Raw genomic sequence first — 17,807 nt, forward strand, 5'->3', positions numbered from 1 at the left:
TTGAAAAATTAACCTTGAAAATACACAATGTTAAATTATGGTACATGAAGTACAATTCAGATACATCACATGGTAGAACTGCAACTAGTAATATCAGAAACCAGCAACATGTTGATCAGTAGTATATGGAATCAGGATTGATGTCCAATGGCATGGGATCATCACAATACTTTCCACTTAAGATACAGTCACGGGAAGCATGCCCACCTCTGGCATTAGTTAGTGTGTTGTGTGCTAATAACTTTCTAGGATGGTTATTTTGAACATGGTTTCAGATACCAATTAGCACATGGTATGGCATGTACCAATCAGTAATTACCGGTCCATGGAGAGTACATGGTCCTGTACCAAATAATACTTTTATTATTTTTTTGGGATGACTGCAACCAGTTCGGATGTTATACCACACCAATACATTATTGAAACAATATCACATTGAGATTTTAATCCTTGTCTTGAATTATGCCAATTTGTGTTGACAAGACTTCTGCAGAATTAATATGATTCCACCATGCACAAAGGATATGGAATATCTCCAAGATGACTAATCACATCACAACAGCATTTTGCCGTAAGAGAGTAAAGTTGCTTTCATCTCACATGTCAAAGAGAGTGTGATGCATATCCATATCTATTGCCTAATTTTTGGTGTAACAGATCTGCTGAATCCAATATTGTAACATGAAATACACAGTAAGTTGTTCATACCCTTGCACTCATTATAACCAAATGGAAAATGTCTGGTGGTATATGCAAGTCCCATCTTGTTGCAAGTCGAAGAATACATTTTGCAGCAGCTAATCTAAGGTGAACCTTGTCACTTTGACTGCAAAGAAAGTTCAAAGAAAAAAATGTCTGGGTTTGCTACATAGAAATATATCGATAATATAGGAAGAAAGTGAAAGTTAAATAAGCACCGGATAACATAAGAGAAAGCTACCAAGTTCATCAGAAAAAAAGCTACGTAGAAATATATCTAATATTTATCTGGGTTTGCTGTATCAATACCAAGGTTTGCCGTACCGGACTGTACTGCCCGGTACGGGCAGTACGTACCGGTCTGACAGGCCAACGGTACGCGGACCGCCCCGTACCGTACCGAGTACTGTAGCAGTGTACAGTAACACTATAACAGTGCACAGTGCTCGGTACACGTGAGTGTACCGCTCGGTACACCTGGGTGTACCGAGCAGTATACCGTACCGTACCGGTACCGAGCACGGGTCGAAACGCCGGTACGGTACGATACGACGAACCTTGATCAATACATACTAATTGGTACGAGCGGTACGCACCGGTTCAACAAGATACTAATACGTGGACCGCCCTCTACCAAGAGGTACCAATTATTTGACCCATATCGAGCGATATGAGGTTTGTACCGAGCGATAACGATCAAAATCTGATCGTTACTGATCTGTACTAGTCGGTAACAGTCGGATTTCGATCATTACCGATCAAGGGCTGATATTGCCCTATTTCAAACGATCAATTTAACCGTTTGAGGCTTAGAAAAGGTTTTTAAGCTCTTTCCTTCTCTCTCATTCAACTTATTTCACTCTCTCATAATCTTCTTCACTCACATCTCTCTCTTATTCTCACATTTTCATTCTCCTAAACTCAACAAAACTATGATTTATGGATTGAATCAAATTTAGGAGAATTAAAAGGAAAAACACTCTAATCAAGAGATATATATCCACTTTTTATTTTTTTATTGAATGATTAAACCTATTCTATGTGGTATATGACTTAATGTCTAATATATTGTTTGATATGTTTTTGATGATAGAATATTGTTAATTAAGGAATAATTATGAATTTTAATATAATGATTAGTGTTTAATATTGATTTCTTCAAAATTAGACACTCAATAGGTCAGATCTTTATATTTTATGCATATTAAGAATTGAATCATATGTTTGTGATGGTATAATAAGTTTAATTAAGTTTTTTTTAATGCAATGATTAATGATTTTAATGATGATTTAATCAAAATTTGATCGATATTGAATCAATTTACATTATTTTTGCTAAAATTATACTAAATTTATATTTATTTTTAACTTAAAAACTCTAATCTAAATTTTCAGATATTTTTGAAGATTTTTTTATGATTTTAGACGTACTGTCAATAAGCCTCGACGTACTGTCGATATACCTCGGTACATATCGTACCGAGCAGGGCTCCTCAGTACACATATACGAATTGAAATTGCAATTCTTGATATTTATTAGAATTGATGTACAAGATCAGTATAAAAAATATTGATCATCATTAATAACTTGGAGACAAATCATTCTGCATGATAGATTCTGGATCAATAAATATGTGAACGCCATGCCTAGTTCAGATTTCCAGGTTGGCAATGGCATTCATTTGAGTCCACTAGTTTCAGTTTACTCATGGACGGTGTCTCTTCAAAGTTTGGCTTAATGGTCATGAATAAAAATTCAAATCAATGTTATAAATCTTGGTTCAATACCAAGTTTGGCAATGTACTAGACCAGTACAATAATGGTGTACCAGGCAGTATACCGACTTATACCACCCAGTACCAAAAATGTTGAAAATACTAATGATCTGTAATGGACCATATCGTCCAATACTAGTCCATTGTTGGACTAGTAAATATTGATTGGTATGAATCCTTGATTCAAACTAAAAATTATACACTGCAACCAACGACACAGGAATTTAGTGATGACTACTAGGAGTCTGATCTCCAGTTGGATTTCCTGTCATATAAAATATATGTTCACAATAAGGATCCAAAAATCATACAAAGAATGCTTATGTACAAAAAAATTGAGAAAACAAACATTGTAGAGAAAAGGTAAGACGAGCTGTCCAGAGGATGAAGTGTAGCCCTGGGCTAAAACAGCATACTTGGTAAAACTATTGGCCAGACCAGTAGCTGGTTAATCACTAGAAACATTCCAAAAAATTCAATAGAACTGACACTCAAAGAGAAAACAGAAACTACTGTAAAAAGGATTACAACAGCAAGTTTGATGAAGCACAAAATTAATGACGAATACAAAAACTAATCTGGAAAATCATACTTGAATTCTGCTGCTTCTTACCTTAAAATATTTTCATTGATGGTTCCAATTCCAAGTATCATGTCTGACAGGATGTTGAAGAATTCTTTTATTTCATGCCGGATCTGTGACACTTCATGTGGCAAAAAACTTTTGGCCACTGATTTCAACCCGTACATCTAAAGGAATCATACAAGATCCAACCAAATCTCATATTATATGATTTAGTAAAATATGATTAGTGATAGAAACATGACTTAGTTGTTCAAGTATAATTCCATACTTCAAATAAACTTAAAAAAGAACAATGAGAAACCAATAAAAAAGTATAATCTCTAGGCATTGACCATACACTAACTTGATCAGAAGATGGAAAAGTTATTATCATAGGATGAGCAACAATATTTTCTACTATTCACTACAATGCAAAATGTTTGTTTGCAAGTTCGAGGAGACTTGACACAACAAACAAGTACGGGACCATGATACTAGAATAGCTTAAAGGAATATTTAGACTATCAATTTTGATGAAAACATAGTTATAAGTTTGGGAAGTTACAGATAATTATTGAACTTGGTAATGACAAGTCTCCAGCTCATGGTTTACAAAGATGCAAGGATAAGAGAGACGATCTAGTTATAGCCAAATATTATGTTGCATATAATTACTTTCCTTGACAACCCAAACAATCTAGTTATAGCCACACAAAGAAGGTCCCAAAATTAGAAGGCAATGCATGCAACTAAATAGCTATTAAGTATTAATTTGCTCCCTCACAAAAAATACTTTAATACTTATGGTGACAAAAGTTAATCGACAAATAGTTGTGGAGGAAGGTGGAAACCGATGATGGATGAAGCTGGAGAGGACAACAGACAAAGCTACAGCAATAAATAGACGAAGTTGCATCAGTGAACCGAGGAGAGAGAGAGAGACAAAGCCCCAAGGTGAACCGAGGAGAGACAAAGCCCCAAGGTGTTGCGAGGCGCTTGGGTCTCGCTTCGCCTAAGCGCCTTTTGAAAACACTGATCCCCTCTTATCTCCCTCTTTCTCTTTGGCTTGAGTTGACCATCAAGTCATCACACCATGAATCAACATATTAGTGTGTATCAAACTCATACCGATTCGAACAACAATACTAATCTCAAAGAAACTTCAAACTTTGTTTTCGACTTCAAAATTTGTGGATGCTCATCTTTATTTTCCTATTCTGCAAAGGATGCTAGTGTTCAATAAGTAAAATACTTATATTACAATGGTGCAAAATAGATACCAAATATATATGGTTAAAATCATATGTAATTATGATTCATAATATCTAAAACTGGTATTATCAATGGGTTTGAGGAACATTCTGATTTTCTATTAGGTGATGGGTTCAAATGTGACCCAAACAGTCTTAGCCCAGAGGTCAGCCGTTCAGTAGATTTATCTGCTCAACCCAAACAGTTTACAAAACAATGATCTAAGGAGAAAAGGTTGCCATTTGGCAAAGAATAGAAATATTTGTATAACTAAAAAGGATTGCAACATAAGTAGGGAAAAAGCAATACAGTGAGTGACTTGATAACATATGTTTTTTAATCCATTTGTTTATCTACCAGCTCCTGAGCAACTTTATCATTAAATGTAACACAATAATTGTTTAATTGTCAATAGCAGTTCATCTTAGTCCAAGTCGGGAAATACCCTGAGAGTTTGTGGAACCAAATATACTACTCAATCATTGGAAACAATCCATGCATTCAACAAACTACTAAATAATCTTGCACAAACCTTCAATTTGCAGGATAAGCTACATAAAGCGCCATCATTGGAGGATGCTTGATCTGAGTCCACCTATATAGAATCAAAGGTAAATAATGCCTAAGCTTCAAGCTAAACCTTTGAATTTAATATGGTGAACAAGAATGATGACCCTATAATCCTGTTCTAATAAAATAAGCAACTCAGGATGAGTATGTCAAGATTAACGTGAGATTACCACCTTTGAACATAAAAGCTTTTGGATAATGAATTGCATTATTTGCTTCTTGTATAGTTCATATGTTGATGGGGAATACTGTGAAATGCAACCCAAAGACTGCAGCAGAGTCGGGATATGGCGTCCATGATACAGAGAGTTCACAACTTTCTGGAAGAAAAGATTGGAATTAAATTAGTCACCTCACAGACTACCAAGCTTTACAAGGGCATCATTTATTATGTATTTTAAAGAAATAATTAAATCACCAGCAAACTTATCACGAATCCTGCAAAAACAAATATTGCTCATCCACAAAGCAAGTTTAGCCGAAGAGTAGTGTCCATTTTTTACAAGAGAAACAGTTTTCAAAGCTTGGACTTAACAAATGGCAACACTCAGCTTATGTAGAATTGAGCACCATAATACCCATTGTTAATGATTGTGCTAACATCAATAAGTAAAGAAACAAGCATGGCTGAATTCATTAAGTCCCTCTGTCCACCATCTCATCTTCTAGTCTAGCTGTTAACATCAAGCTCAACATTTAATGTTTCAATCTAATGGAGAGCCCAGGATGCTCATCCACTCCCTTCTGTTGTTGTACTTTACATTTTTAAACAATTAATGTCATGGCTCGGGCTTCATAGGCTAACTGGCATATCAACTTCGTTTGGTCTAAACCACTGATCAACATGCTTAAGTTGAAGTTGATAGTAGTACACTTATCAAACCCTTATAAGCCAATCTTAATCTTGCTCACTTCCAATGTGGGACGAATCAGGGGTGTTACAATCTCCCCCACTCAAAGGCTCGACGTCCTCGTCAAGGCCCAGCATAACCCGGATCAAACCCTAGCATAGTGCATGCATATGAAACATAGCCCAATTGTGGCTCCACACCGTGACAAGTCCTCTGACTCCATCCATAAGTAGCCCTTTCCTACTCGAGCCCCCTCACCATGCCCAAATACTAGGTCGGCTCTGATACCAAATGTCATGGCCCGAGTCTGATGGGTTAACTGGCCTATAACTCCGTTTGGTCCTAACCACTGACCAAAATGCTTAAGTTGAAGTTAATAGTAGTACACTTATCAAACCCTTATAAGCCAATCTCAATCTAGCCCACTTCCGATGTGGGACTAATCAGAGGTGTTACAATTAATACATAGCTGCCTTTCTTTTTGACTGTGCATAAAAGAAAATCAACTCCAACAATCCACAAGGGGGATGAATGTCACAACCATTGGACTTACCAATCAGCCATGACATGATAATTTTTATTCACAATCAAAACTCAGAATGTGAAAAAAAGGATCTTTTAGCTGAATGTAGTATTAATAAACTGAAAGAGCATTGCATAAGTTTCAATTTAACGGAGGATGATAACCGATAATCCGTTACCTCTTTATTTTGGTTACATTACCTCGCATAAGTTGGAAAAGATAGGATCATCAGGAGCATGAATGAGAGAAGATATTGCAGAAACAGCATATTTAGACTCGGTGCGTGTTCCTTCAATGCATTTCCGTTCCAGAAATAAGTAAATGTCACTGAACATGAAGATAAGATACAGGAAGTTAGCTTTCTGGTATTCGAATAAATGTCGTGAGGTAGAGTAGGGTTTACAGAATGCAAATGAAGGTTAATACAGAAATGGTACATTAAAAGATCTTCAACAATTGTTTCTTATGTTAATCAATAGCAAACATAAGATTTCGATGAAACATGCATCTTGAAATGACATTTCAAAATAATAAGCAAAGTAATTGGATGATCAATTTTCTCAGTTTATGTTGACAAATTATAAATTGAAGAAATACAAATAACTGAAATCCTTATTTAGGAAAATTTTCTAGAAGGCTAAAAAACAGTAATATGTATTTGTATACCAACAGAAACACCAACATCATGCAGAACATTATTAAGAAATAATTCTCATCAAATGCTGAAGATATAGTGCACTCGACAGCCACAATGACATCTAAATATTGTTACTAAATCAGAAAGCCCCAGAATGTTTCTTATGCACATAGAAAGCTAGAGCAAACACTGGGAAGATGTCAGCAGCAGCTGACATTCTAAACATTGATGCTCTTGCTAAAATCTAGTGTTCTTCATTTGACTAGTTAGCTACCATACTTAGCCTTCAATTAATCTGTGGATCAATTCTCACTTTTCATAAATCAAGTTTAAAGGATTTTTTACATATCTAATTCAAATATAAAACAAGAAAGGATATGCACAACATGAAACAAATGCGATCATCCATGACATACTTGAATACCTTCAAATTGTTACCTGAGTGCTATAGAAACATGGCGACCAGCTATTGATAAAATCTGAAGAGACTTTTCGTTTAACAATGTAGCATTCATGGAAAACAATTTAAGCAGACAGTCTTCTCCTCCTCTTAGCAATGTTGGGTATATGGATAAAATAACCTACATCAGACAAAGAATCCACATTTCACTCAGCATGAACTAGAAGTAAAATAACATATATATATCATCATTGTTCTAACTATACAGAGTATTTTATAGATTATAACATAAGCCAACACTACTGAGAGGAGACCTGAAAAATGCAATATGTTACATGAATTAAAAATACGAGCATGCAAACAGTATGAAAGATACTAGGCTTCCAAACCTTTTTCCCACTCAAATGGTGTTGACAAAAAAACAGAAATCAAAATCGAGAGAAGAATTGACAAAAACTAATACGTATCCTCACTATGACTGATGGGAAATATCAATTCATTTGCCGTTGGAAGTATGATATGAAATATCTCCATCTATTGTTGAAAGGTTAACAGAGTGCAGTAATGTATTTTCATTCGCTGTTGACAGTGTCACTGGATTACCGATGTGCAACTATGTTATATGTGGATGCTACTTGACAGAAATTTACATTGTGTTATATTGCACCGAAATTGATGCATGATTTCATTTATTACATAAGAATTATTATTCTTTATAATGATTCATAAGTTCTAATTTGATGCAAAAATATGACAAAGAACTGATTTAGTTTCATTTCACAGGGAGGTGGTAGTATATAATAATTAAAATTGTTTCATGAGTATTAAAAAATACTTTTATTTTTCAAAGCTTCCTACTCAACATAATTGTTAATATATTCTTATTTTATATTTATTTTTAAAGCAAGCTCTCGAACTATGGATTTTGAAATGGGTAGATTGCGCATGATACAATTATATCAGTACAGAGTTGTACATGGAGGCATGACAGATATGGATAGATGTAGCTCAGGTGCCTAAAATATCAAATACACAATTATCCGCACCTGAATATCAAATAAAGCCATGTAAGCCACCACCCTTCAAATTGGAAAACAATAGATTAAAACCCCAGTTCCAACTTCTTATTAGAAATAAGGAGCGAAAGAGAGATTATAGTTAACCAAACAACAGGCTAATGATGGTAAGATTATAATGATTTGATGACCAACTCATAATAAGTAATGTTTTGTATTTCTTTATTATACTCTGGACTTTGTCAACCTTCATATTTGTCATGTCATGTTAAAAGAGATGGATGGAGTTAGCATTCCAATTAAGAGAAGATAGCAATTAGAGACTAATCAAATGAAACACAAACTACATACTTGCTCTTTTCAAATATTGAAATTCATAACTAAAAATCATGTAACTTGAAGGATTACAATATAAAACTTTTCTGCACTTGACATACATCTAGTGCACTCTGTTGCTTCTTGACTTTTTTATTCAAAAATATAGATAGAGTGAATTAAACAGCATTAATTACACTACTTTACAATATAATTAGAAAAAATCACTTCTACTTGTAAACATATGAATATATAGGTTTAAAAGCATAACGGTGAACAAAAAAAATCACTGTCAGCAAGTTGCAAACAATGCATAACAAAATAAAATGCAAGACAAAAATCTCATAAATATATCCATTGTCATAAGACAATCAAAAACCAAAAATAGGAAAGAACTTTAACATAACAAGGAAATGAAGAAGTCTTCTCTATCTGCAGCTAATTGGCTTCTCCCACAAGAATGTCTTAAATAAGAAAACCTGCTACCAAGCATATACATGAATATTGAGGAATATATATTGTTATCAAGATTTTTCCAAAGTTGAGACTTGAGAGCTCTTAACTCTATTTAGCATGATAAATGTGAAATATACATATGGATTGTTCAAACGTAAGCATGCTTTGGTGAAAATTATCAACAAACATCACTTCAATGCATAAAGTTGCATCCCATGAAGTAAATAAAGAAAGCACTTACAATAAGAAGATCTACTTTAGAAACTTGCGCGTACTTGGTTCGATCATCGTTTCCAGATATGACTTCTTCCATAATATAACGAACATGCTCGGCACTGAATATTGAATACGAACATTTTGTGGAAAGTGTACTAAGAAAATCATAAGTTGGATGTTTATCCCCAAGCTGCTTAAGCAATGAAACCTATAAATCCATGCAAATGAATAAAAAGACTAGTAACACTATAAAGTAATTTAAATCTTAACTAAGTGGCAAATAAAAGAACTTACACCACAATATGATTTTTTTTATCAACAACCTCTGTGAACAGAGGGCTATAAAGTAAAGATATATATAAGGATCCAGACATACATGCTATATGTCAAATCAGGAATAATTATTATTCAATATGGACGAATTGGAGAGCTTTTGACTGATACATCATAAAATGAAGTTTTATATTAGTTTAAAAATTTAAAGCTATGCATCAACCCAAATAATAAAATATAATTAAATACCATTCTTAAGCCTAAGCCATCCATCATGGAAAATTTATTCTTTTGCAAAATAGTACATGAAAAAAGTAATCAATTGGTTGTCCAATACATATATCATACTAATCATTTCATTTATAATACACATCATATTAATCATTTCATTAAAAAATATTTTCACTGACTTTGCATAACATTCCTATTTGCAATGATATAATCAATGTCCACTCATTATTTTTTTTATATGATTTCCTTCATTGCCCTTTGTGTTCCAATAAAAATATGGCTTCCAATAACATCTGATGAGGTAACTGATACAAAGCTATGAAGACCAACATATGGACCACCAACCTTGAGTGACTATAGGAAGTATTGCATGAAAAAAGGTAAACCTAATGGCTACATAGAAGGCTACTATAAGAAGTTTATATAAAAAGGTGAATGAATGAAATGAAGGCATTCTTAACAGCTTTAACAATAAACCAAAACCTGATTAACGCAACAAAGCAAAAGGAAAATCAAAGGACTACCATAATTTCCAACACTTATAAGTAAATGAAGAATGCTTTAAAAAAATCGTACCCGAGTAGAGTAGGCAGCAGAAGAAGACATGTCTTCATCAACCAATTCAAGCAATGACTTAAAAATATTGCTATCTGTAATCTGATGCAATTTTTGAAAGCACTCCACCGCTTTAGAGGAATCTAGGAATGCGGTAGACATCTTCATAAATGATGTCAAAATTCTCATATGCATTTCTTCTGAAGCATTCTCCTGAAATTTGTGTTTAACTACTAATTCAGTAACTTCTCAATTTAAAATAAACATATCAAGAATTTTGTTCTGCAATTACACACTAGTATCAGGATCCGAAGAATGCTTAACTCTAAACTAAAGAACTAAGAAGTATGAGAAACGACGCAAGATAGTAGGTAAATAGCAAGATTGTGAAAGATGAAAGACGAAAATAAGAGTGACATTTTAAAAGCGATGAATGTTATGTAATCAAAACCTAAAGTAGACAATACAAAGTAACTTGTACCACTTCTAGAAATAGCCCCTGAAGAGAATGCTTTGCTTAGTATTCTTATAAAGCCAGGTCAATCATCATATACAACATGCACAAACTGTCTAATTCATGAAAAATACTAAATGAAAATTCTTTATATTGTACAACAATAATAAAGTAGCACCAAATGGATGTTAGCCACAGAAAATCTAATGATGACATCACAGGCCTCTTAACTAGATTAACTTAGGAAGCATGCCACCTAAGTGTTAATACTGCAATTTTTCCTCCTGGAAATCTTGCTCCAAGATCAATATTTTGTAACAAAGTGATCAGTACCAGCCAGTATTATTTTTTATTATTTTTTTACAAAAATACCAGGTGGCATACCAGTTGCTATGGGTCAGTATACCATATACAGACACCACACTAGTCCAGAACAATCATTTTGTACCCTAATTGAAACAAAAGATGGCATCAGCATGGTTAACCTTCTTGCGAGAAACCTTTTTTGGAGGACAAACTAAATTTGCTAGATATGTGCATTTTTAGATGTTACAAAATCAAACAAGGAGAACTGACACATAGATTAAGAGATATATGCTATTTATTCTTATGTTTTACATGATCAACAAAAAAGATGATAGTTAACATTTTAAGACTTAAAAAAAAATTACCACTTAATGACCAAAGAATTTGGTGAGAGATGACAATCTACAGCTAAAGGATAATAGAGTTGTACAAAAATTAATATGTTCCAACCAAATACTGGATGAAATAGTAAAGAAATAGGGATAGAGCAAAGATTCAAATTCATGATCTACTAGTAGGAAAAGGAACAACCTCGTATACACTACCCATCACACACAAGTCAGATGAAAGATTAATGGGTCTAATGCATGCAACACAACAGTGCACATAAAAAATTAACGGTTCTTGCAAGAAGGCCCATATGCAAGTAGTTTGAACCTTTAAGAACTGGATCAGATGTCAACAAAAATGTGTAGAATGGGGATTCAATCTCAAAACATGGACTAATATTTTCAGAAGTGATAAGAAAAAATCAAGATTTTAATTCAAAAATATTTATCAAAATAAAGGTTGTTTTAACAAAAAAGGCAAAAAAAAAAAGCCTTGTTTAGAGCATGCCTCTAAATTTTTATTTTCTGGTTGTAAGAAGTATGTCACTAGTTTAGATAGCACACCTAAAGTAGACATCAGATGACAGAAGTTTCACAATCTTCAACTGGGAAATGTTTCTTCTAGGATTAAGATCAAGTCTGTAAATACAAAGGCTAAGATCTTATGTTATAACTTTCTAATGTAATTTAGAAGTCCAAAGTCACAGGAATGAGAACATAGGGTAGAAAACTCAGAAGATGATTTGCTCTTTTATAAAATGTCTACTGAAGCAAAGTTTCTTGCAGTTTTTGGCTTTTCACTGTTAATTTAAAAATAAAATATGCTATGTGGATAATTAATTACCTTCCATAATGACAGACTAGTGAGCAAAACAATCATGAAAAGCTAGTGATCTAATCAAAGAGAGGACAAAATGCTGTTGCACACACAGGTGAAGCCATATAGTAGAACGAAAGTAAACAAGGAATAGCCATCAAAACTGTAGAACAAGTAATATCCACAGTGCTCAAGACTAGTAAGAAAACAAAAAGGATTACTCTATAACACACCACATTATGTCCCATAACATTACAACTCAGGAGATGTAGAGAAAATATTTCTTGCTGTTGAAAGTGCTGATAGAACATACACAGGCTTAAAATAGAAACTAAAACCGTTGAGGACATTTTGAAATGTGTTTGGGCAAATCTAAAAATTTGAACCAACTTAACCTATGGTAATGGCAGAGCCAGTGCTTATGCAAGTCTTTATTTCAAAATAAAGCAAAAAACAGATGATGTGTATGCACATTGGTAGATGTTACCTAACAGGCTAACACTTTCAAGCAAATGCAGTTTGCATTACTTCCCTATCAACTGCCAAGTGGTTATTACCTTTTCTTCATCTCGCAGAGCAAAATATACTTTCAGTTCCATCTGCAACCTGAAAACAATTGGTATCACATATGGAAGACCACATTTTCAAGTTAAAACTTAAAAGACCACAGACATGCTTATACCTCCACTTTTGATATAAGATGGATTTTAAAGCCTTTATGTGAGGCAACTTGAAAAGCGAGAAAAAAGCAATCCAATGTTTTGTCCTTTCTTTTATGGAAAGTGATGCTGGAAAGAGATCTTCTGCAAAGACCAGTTCGATGTTCTGTGGCCTGTGGTATCTTGTCACATTTTAACACAAATTGATTCAAGCAGCAAATCAAAAAAGGGTTAAAGGACAATAGTCAAACCTGAATTCCTTGCATTCCTTGTCGAAGCATAAAAGTAACATTTTGCAGGGAATTTGTTCATAGTGATCATTGAGTGTGAGGACCCCCTCAGAACACCTACTACAGTATACACGATATAACTCTAGTAGCTTTTCCATCACTTTCTTTCTAACAGAAACCTGCAGAACAATACGTGAGAAAGCACAAGCGCAGACGATTCATTTTGAAGGAACTGAAAGCTAGTAACCTTTTTATCACGAAGCCGTTCTACAGCTTGTAGTATTATCTCAGATGGAAAACATGTCAAGCTAGATTTAGCAAGATCACAGACTGCAAACACAGCTTCTGTTCTCACTTTATCATCAAAGTCTAATAATCTTCCTTCAAGTGCAGCTGCTAGCAAGTATATGAGATGTAAAAAATTTGCAATACAACATTTAGCACAAGAATTTAACGGCAAGATATATGATCTCACCAAGAATATCACGTGCTTCACTGCCAAATGGGTGAGCCAAATAGCATTCTCTAGCATGCTCAATTGCAGCAATTCGAACTTCTAGGGATTTATCAGATAATCTTTTCAAGAACTCAACAAAGACTGTATGGAATTTCTGACTGAAGTTGAGCTCAGATTGGGCAAGAAGCTTTCCAACCAAGTGAACAGCCCTTAAGCGAATATCGACCTGATCAACCTGCCAATAAAACACAGGTTATAATAGGATCTGATGCAAGAATACTTCAAGCGAAAATATAACAGTGGTTCTCAGTACATACTAGTAGTTCATGGGTCAAGTTTGGGATGACGGCTACAAGAATCTGAGGAGCACATTGATATAACTTCAATATAATTTCATGGTACAACTTTTTAAATTCATTTGCAGAGGCATCATTGTCAAAAATGCAGGAAGTTAAAAAACCATGAATTGGGGACTCCAGCTTCCCAGCACAATTCTGGATCAGAGATACGGCAAGTTTGGAGGCTGCACCCTGTGAATAAGTAGTTAGGGCAAGTCAGTAGATGTAGATTGTTAAATACATCTTACATTTACATGTTGTTTTAACTGTTCAATAAGAAGGCTAAAGGATCAGTGAGCCAGAACATTCTCTAGGATTTCAATGAGATACAATCCCTACTTAATGATATCTACTAGCCACATGCATCCATGAACCACCCATAACAAATAGATAGAGATCAACAATCACAATTATCCAACGTAGATTTATTAGTTCCCGATAATGCAAGATGAAAACTAAAAATATAAAATCAATGAAAAGAATATGTAAATCTTGAGAAAGGCTATTTATACCAAACAAAAAGGATACGTAAGAACATCTTACTCTGAAAGTTCTAGCATGATTGTTGATCTATCTTCCCTCACACTTAATTATAAGAAAAAAAAATATTGGGTGAGGTTTTTTGAAACAGTACCCATGAAAGGGACAAAACAACAACTATCAAGTCAACCCACCTGAATAAAAAAAAATTAGCATTGAAACCTTGTGGATCAACACTAAATAGCAAGAAACTGAAACCTCTTTATACGGAAAATACATCATACTTTTAGTTTTAGGTTACTGTTAATTTACCAGAACAAGCCAGTTTACCATATATACATTTAAAAGCCACCAACATAAGCAAGTTAACTCCTCAATTGTGCAAAAGGTGCCATGTTACAGAATTTCTCAGGCAACATTAGATCTACTGTTTTCTTCTTCAGTATATGTAAAATTAATTTAACATCATTACTCGCACTCACTTGATCCATCATGCTCTTTGCAATGTTAGATTTGGTCCTCAAAGATAAACATCTATTCATTTAGAAGTCGCTTATAGCATAAGTAAACAAGCTCTCCGTTTGCAAGAGTAAGACTGGGCATTGACCTTCCATAAAACCCCAGTGGTCGGTGCCTCATTCACTGCGCCACCCTTTGTAACATAAGCAAACATTGGTAATCTGGTCCTTATTTCCGCATCATGCCAAGCAAGAAATGTATGTCTCTGTTTTAGAACTTGGTCAGATATACATGAAAGCAAAGAAGAACAAGATGCTTAAACCCTTTTTCAAGGCACTTGCATATACTATCATGTGAAATAGACAGAAATGGAGCAGCAATATATCCTGCATCAAGACCTACCCTCTACAGTGTAAAGTTAAAATGTTGATGCTACACCATTATGCAAGACATATAATATTGAAATATTCAATATATTCCCATAGAACAATGTTTAGCAACTAGCAAGTACCTACTAAATCAGAGAAGAAAAGATGAAAATGGAAAAATATTGCATTGATTGAATAAAAAAGCAATAGGTAAAAAGCTCTCTTCTTCTACAAGCAAAATCTTTTCAGGATCACCATTGTTTAGGATCTTCTTGTTAACAAGTTGGACATTAGAAAGGCATAGAATTGACCTTAAAATGAAAAAAAATCTTGGATTAAGAATAAATAGCACCACAATTGATACAATGCATTAAAATATTTTTTTTGAATAAAAACCTTGTCTGCCTTCATTAGATTTTGCAGAACAATGCCCAGAAGCGGCTGAGTAACTTTTTCCTCAATAACAAGTGTCATAATAGACAGCATAGCTTGGATCAAGCTTCTTTGATGACTTTGTCTAAAAGATACAAGCACACTAATTAGAAAACCGCTAAAAATAAGCATCTGTTAAATAATCATAAAGTATAATAAAAACACACATGCTAAAGACAGAATCAAAATAGAAGAGGGTGCTTATTACACCAATAAAAAGTCAATCAAGAAATCTGATAAATGTATGCACTTGCAAGTAAGTAAAAAACCAACAGAAGTCAAAATCTCCTTCTCAGCCCATCAGGTTATCTGACCAGCCAATCCACCATGATGACCCATTGACTGGTCGGGTTGGGTTAGATCATGGGTGAAACAAATGCCCCCTTGATATTAAGGTACAAACTGACTCAACCTCACATTTTTTATACAAAATAAAGCAAGACTTGTCTTAAACCCACCAGCCCAACCCAATCAAACCCAGTTGCTAGACAGGATAGGTTCAGATCAAGAAATCTTGACCCACTGATGGGTCAAGACTCGTTTGAGCAAACCATTATCAGACGCAAACAACCCATTCTGTGTAATAGGAATTATAGTTTGTCAAAGATAGAATTTAAGAATGCTCATGACACAAATATCTATAAGCGATTCAGAAAAACAACTAGAATTCATTCATAAAACAAAAAAATGATTGTGAGCCACGAAATCAATGCATCTCTAAGGTGAAACAACATGGCACACAAGGTAACACATGGAAGTAAGCATTGCATGTAGAATAATTTGTTCTTGCTTTATAAATAATCTAGGATCAAATTTTGGGCAACAGCAAGCTAATGTCTCATTGTCGTAGTACCAGCCTCTAAACTGCGATATAGGATCAGATTCCTATAAACTGTATTTTTTAATTCCAGCATTGTAGTTGGATCCCTTTATAAAACAACTGCAGAATCATTGTTTTGACATAGTTTTCCAATAAACAAAAAGAAAATTTTGCATGTTAACTTGAAATCTAAGTTTAGATAAAAGTTTAATGTTTACACTAACAAAGAATCACAAAAATATGAAAATTCTTGCATTAAGCCATACAACTTCAAATTTAAAAGTTCAATTATTCCAGAGCATGGTATTTAAAAAGAACGTTCTCAAGTACAAAAAAGACATACCTGACAACAGAGAAAAAAACTTTGAACATTTCCAAAACTAAATCCTCACAACCCATGTCCAACATAATCACACAACATCTCAAGGCAGCAAAACTCTCCAATATCTTTGTCCTCCTTGTAAAATAGGGACTCGCTGTATCAGCCAGGTCAATGAAAGTACCAATAATAAGCCTAAAAATGTGCTGCAAATAAGATGCACATGTGAGACAGAATTAGAAGAATCATTGACTCTACAAATCTAATAATTGCATAGAGATCTTCCTATATGCCTTTGATCCCCACATTAAAAAAATCACAATAATCAGTGCTTAATGAAGTACAAGCAACTTTTTTTTTTCACCGTAACCAACCAAAGAGAAAATTTTGGATGTAAAAGCAATTGATAATTAAACAAGTAACCAGGGGAGAGACATTACCATAAATATCTCATCACTGAAAGGTGGTTCAGGTGCCAGGATCCGGATGATTTCACTGAAACACACTGCAACCAATAACCTAACTTCTTTGTCTTTATGCTGAAGTAAGTTAATTTGAGAAAGAGAATGGCTTAACGGTCCTAATGCAATCTGTAAAGTAGAAGACTGATTCAACTTCGATAAAGCGTCTTCAGCCTCCTGCACAGGGAGAAGGGAAGGGAGAGAAAAATCAGAAAGTTAAAAACTTCTGCAAAAAATATTACGGTGAAATCAGAAAACATCAAACTGGAAAATTAACAAACACAATATCCTTTCACCTAATGTTAAATTGTCAACTACCAAATCGAGAAAAGTGCAGCAAGGTAGCAATAATTTATAAAAAACAGGAATAATTGCACTCTGGTCAACTACATGTTTCCAGTAGATGTACATATGGAGTAGCAAAAGGAAAAGGACACCAAGTATCATCATAGTCTGACACATCAGAATGTGGAATTAATTGTCTAAAAAGACTTACATATGAACAACCATGAATTTGATGTTGCAACACAACTCTCCTCCAGGT

At 34.2% G+C, this 17,807-nt stretch overlaps 1 protein-coding gene across 3 annotated transcripts in view; it reads right to left on the reverse strand.

Annotated features, from left to right (window-relative positions):
* LOC103972476 (sister chromatid cohesion protein PDS5 homolog B) overlaps window positions 1-17,807 on the reverse strand; it is a 28,153-nt gene that overhangs the window by 8,700 nt on the left and 1,646 nt on the right. For 2 of the 3 annotated variants that reach the window (XR_010481420.1, XM_065091329.1), the window contains exons 2-19: window positions 17,243-17,440; window positions 16,827-17,008; window positions 15,628-15,748; window positions 15,012-15,128; window positions 13,904-14,116; window positions 13,605-13,821; window positions 13,377-13,522; window positions 13,151-13,308; window positions 12,923-13,072; window positions 12,798-12,846; window positions 10,356-10,547; window positions 9,301-9,483; window positions 7,311-7,453; window positions 6,436-6,562; window positions 5,035-5,181; window positions 4,824-4,886; window positions 3,089-3,225; window positions 709-826 (exon numbers count right to left, since the gene is read on the reverse strand). Coding sequence is in view for 2 of the 3 variants with exons in the window: in XM_065091329.1 (XP_064947401.1) it covers window positions 709-826; window positions 3,089-3,225; window positions 4,824-4,886; window positions 5,035-5,181; window positions 6,436-6,562; window positions 7,311-7,453; window positions 9,301-9,483; window positions 10,356-10,547; window positions 12,798-12,846; window positions 12,923-13,072; window positions 13,151-13,308; window positions 13,377-13,522; window positions 13,605-13,821; window positions 13,904-14,116; window positions 15,012-15,128; window positions 15,628-15,748; window positions 16,827-17,008; window positions 17,243-17,440 (2,661 nt within the window). In the remaining variant the exon portion in view is untranslated. The remainder of the gene's footprint in view (window positions 1-708; window positions 827-3,088; window positions 3,226-4,823; window positions 4,887-5,034; window positions 5,182-6,435; window positions 6,563-7,310; window positions 7,454-9,300; window positions 9,484-10,355; window positions 10,548-12,797; window positions 12,847-12,922; window positions 13,073-13,150; window positions 13,309-13,376; window positions 13,523-13,604; window positions 13,822-13,903; window positions 14,117-15,011; window positions 15,129-15,627; window positions 15,749-16,826; window positions 17,009-17,242; window positions 17,441-17,807) is intronic. The other variant, XM_009386829.3, reaches the window with a different exon arrangement.

This window comes from Musa acuminata, chromosome BXJ1-11 (assembly GCF_036884655.1).
Source record: "Musa acuminata AAA Group cultivar baxijiao chromosome BXJ1-11, Cavendish_Baxijiao_AAA, whole genome shotgun sequence".
NCBI lineage: Eukaryota > Viridiplantae > Streptophyta > Magnoliopsida > Zingiberales > Musaceae > Musa > Musa acuminata.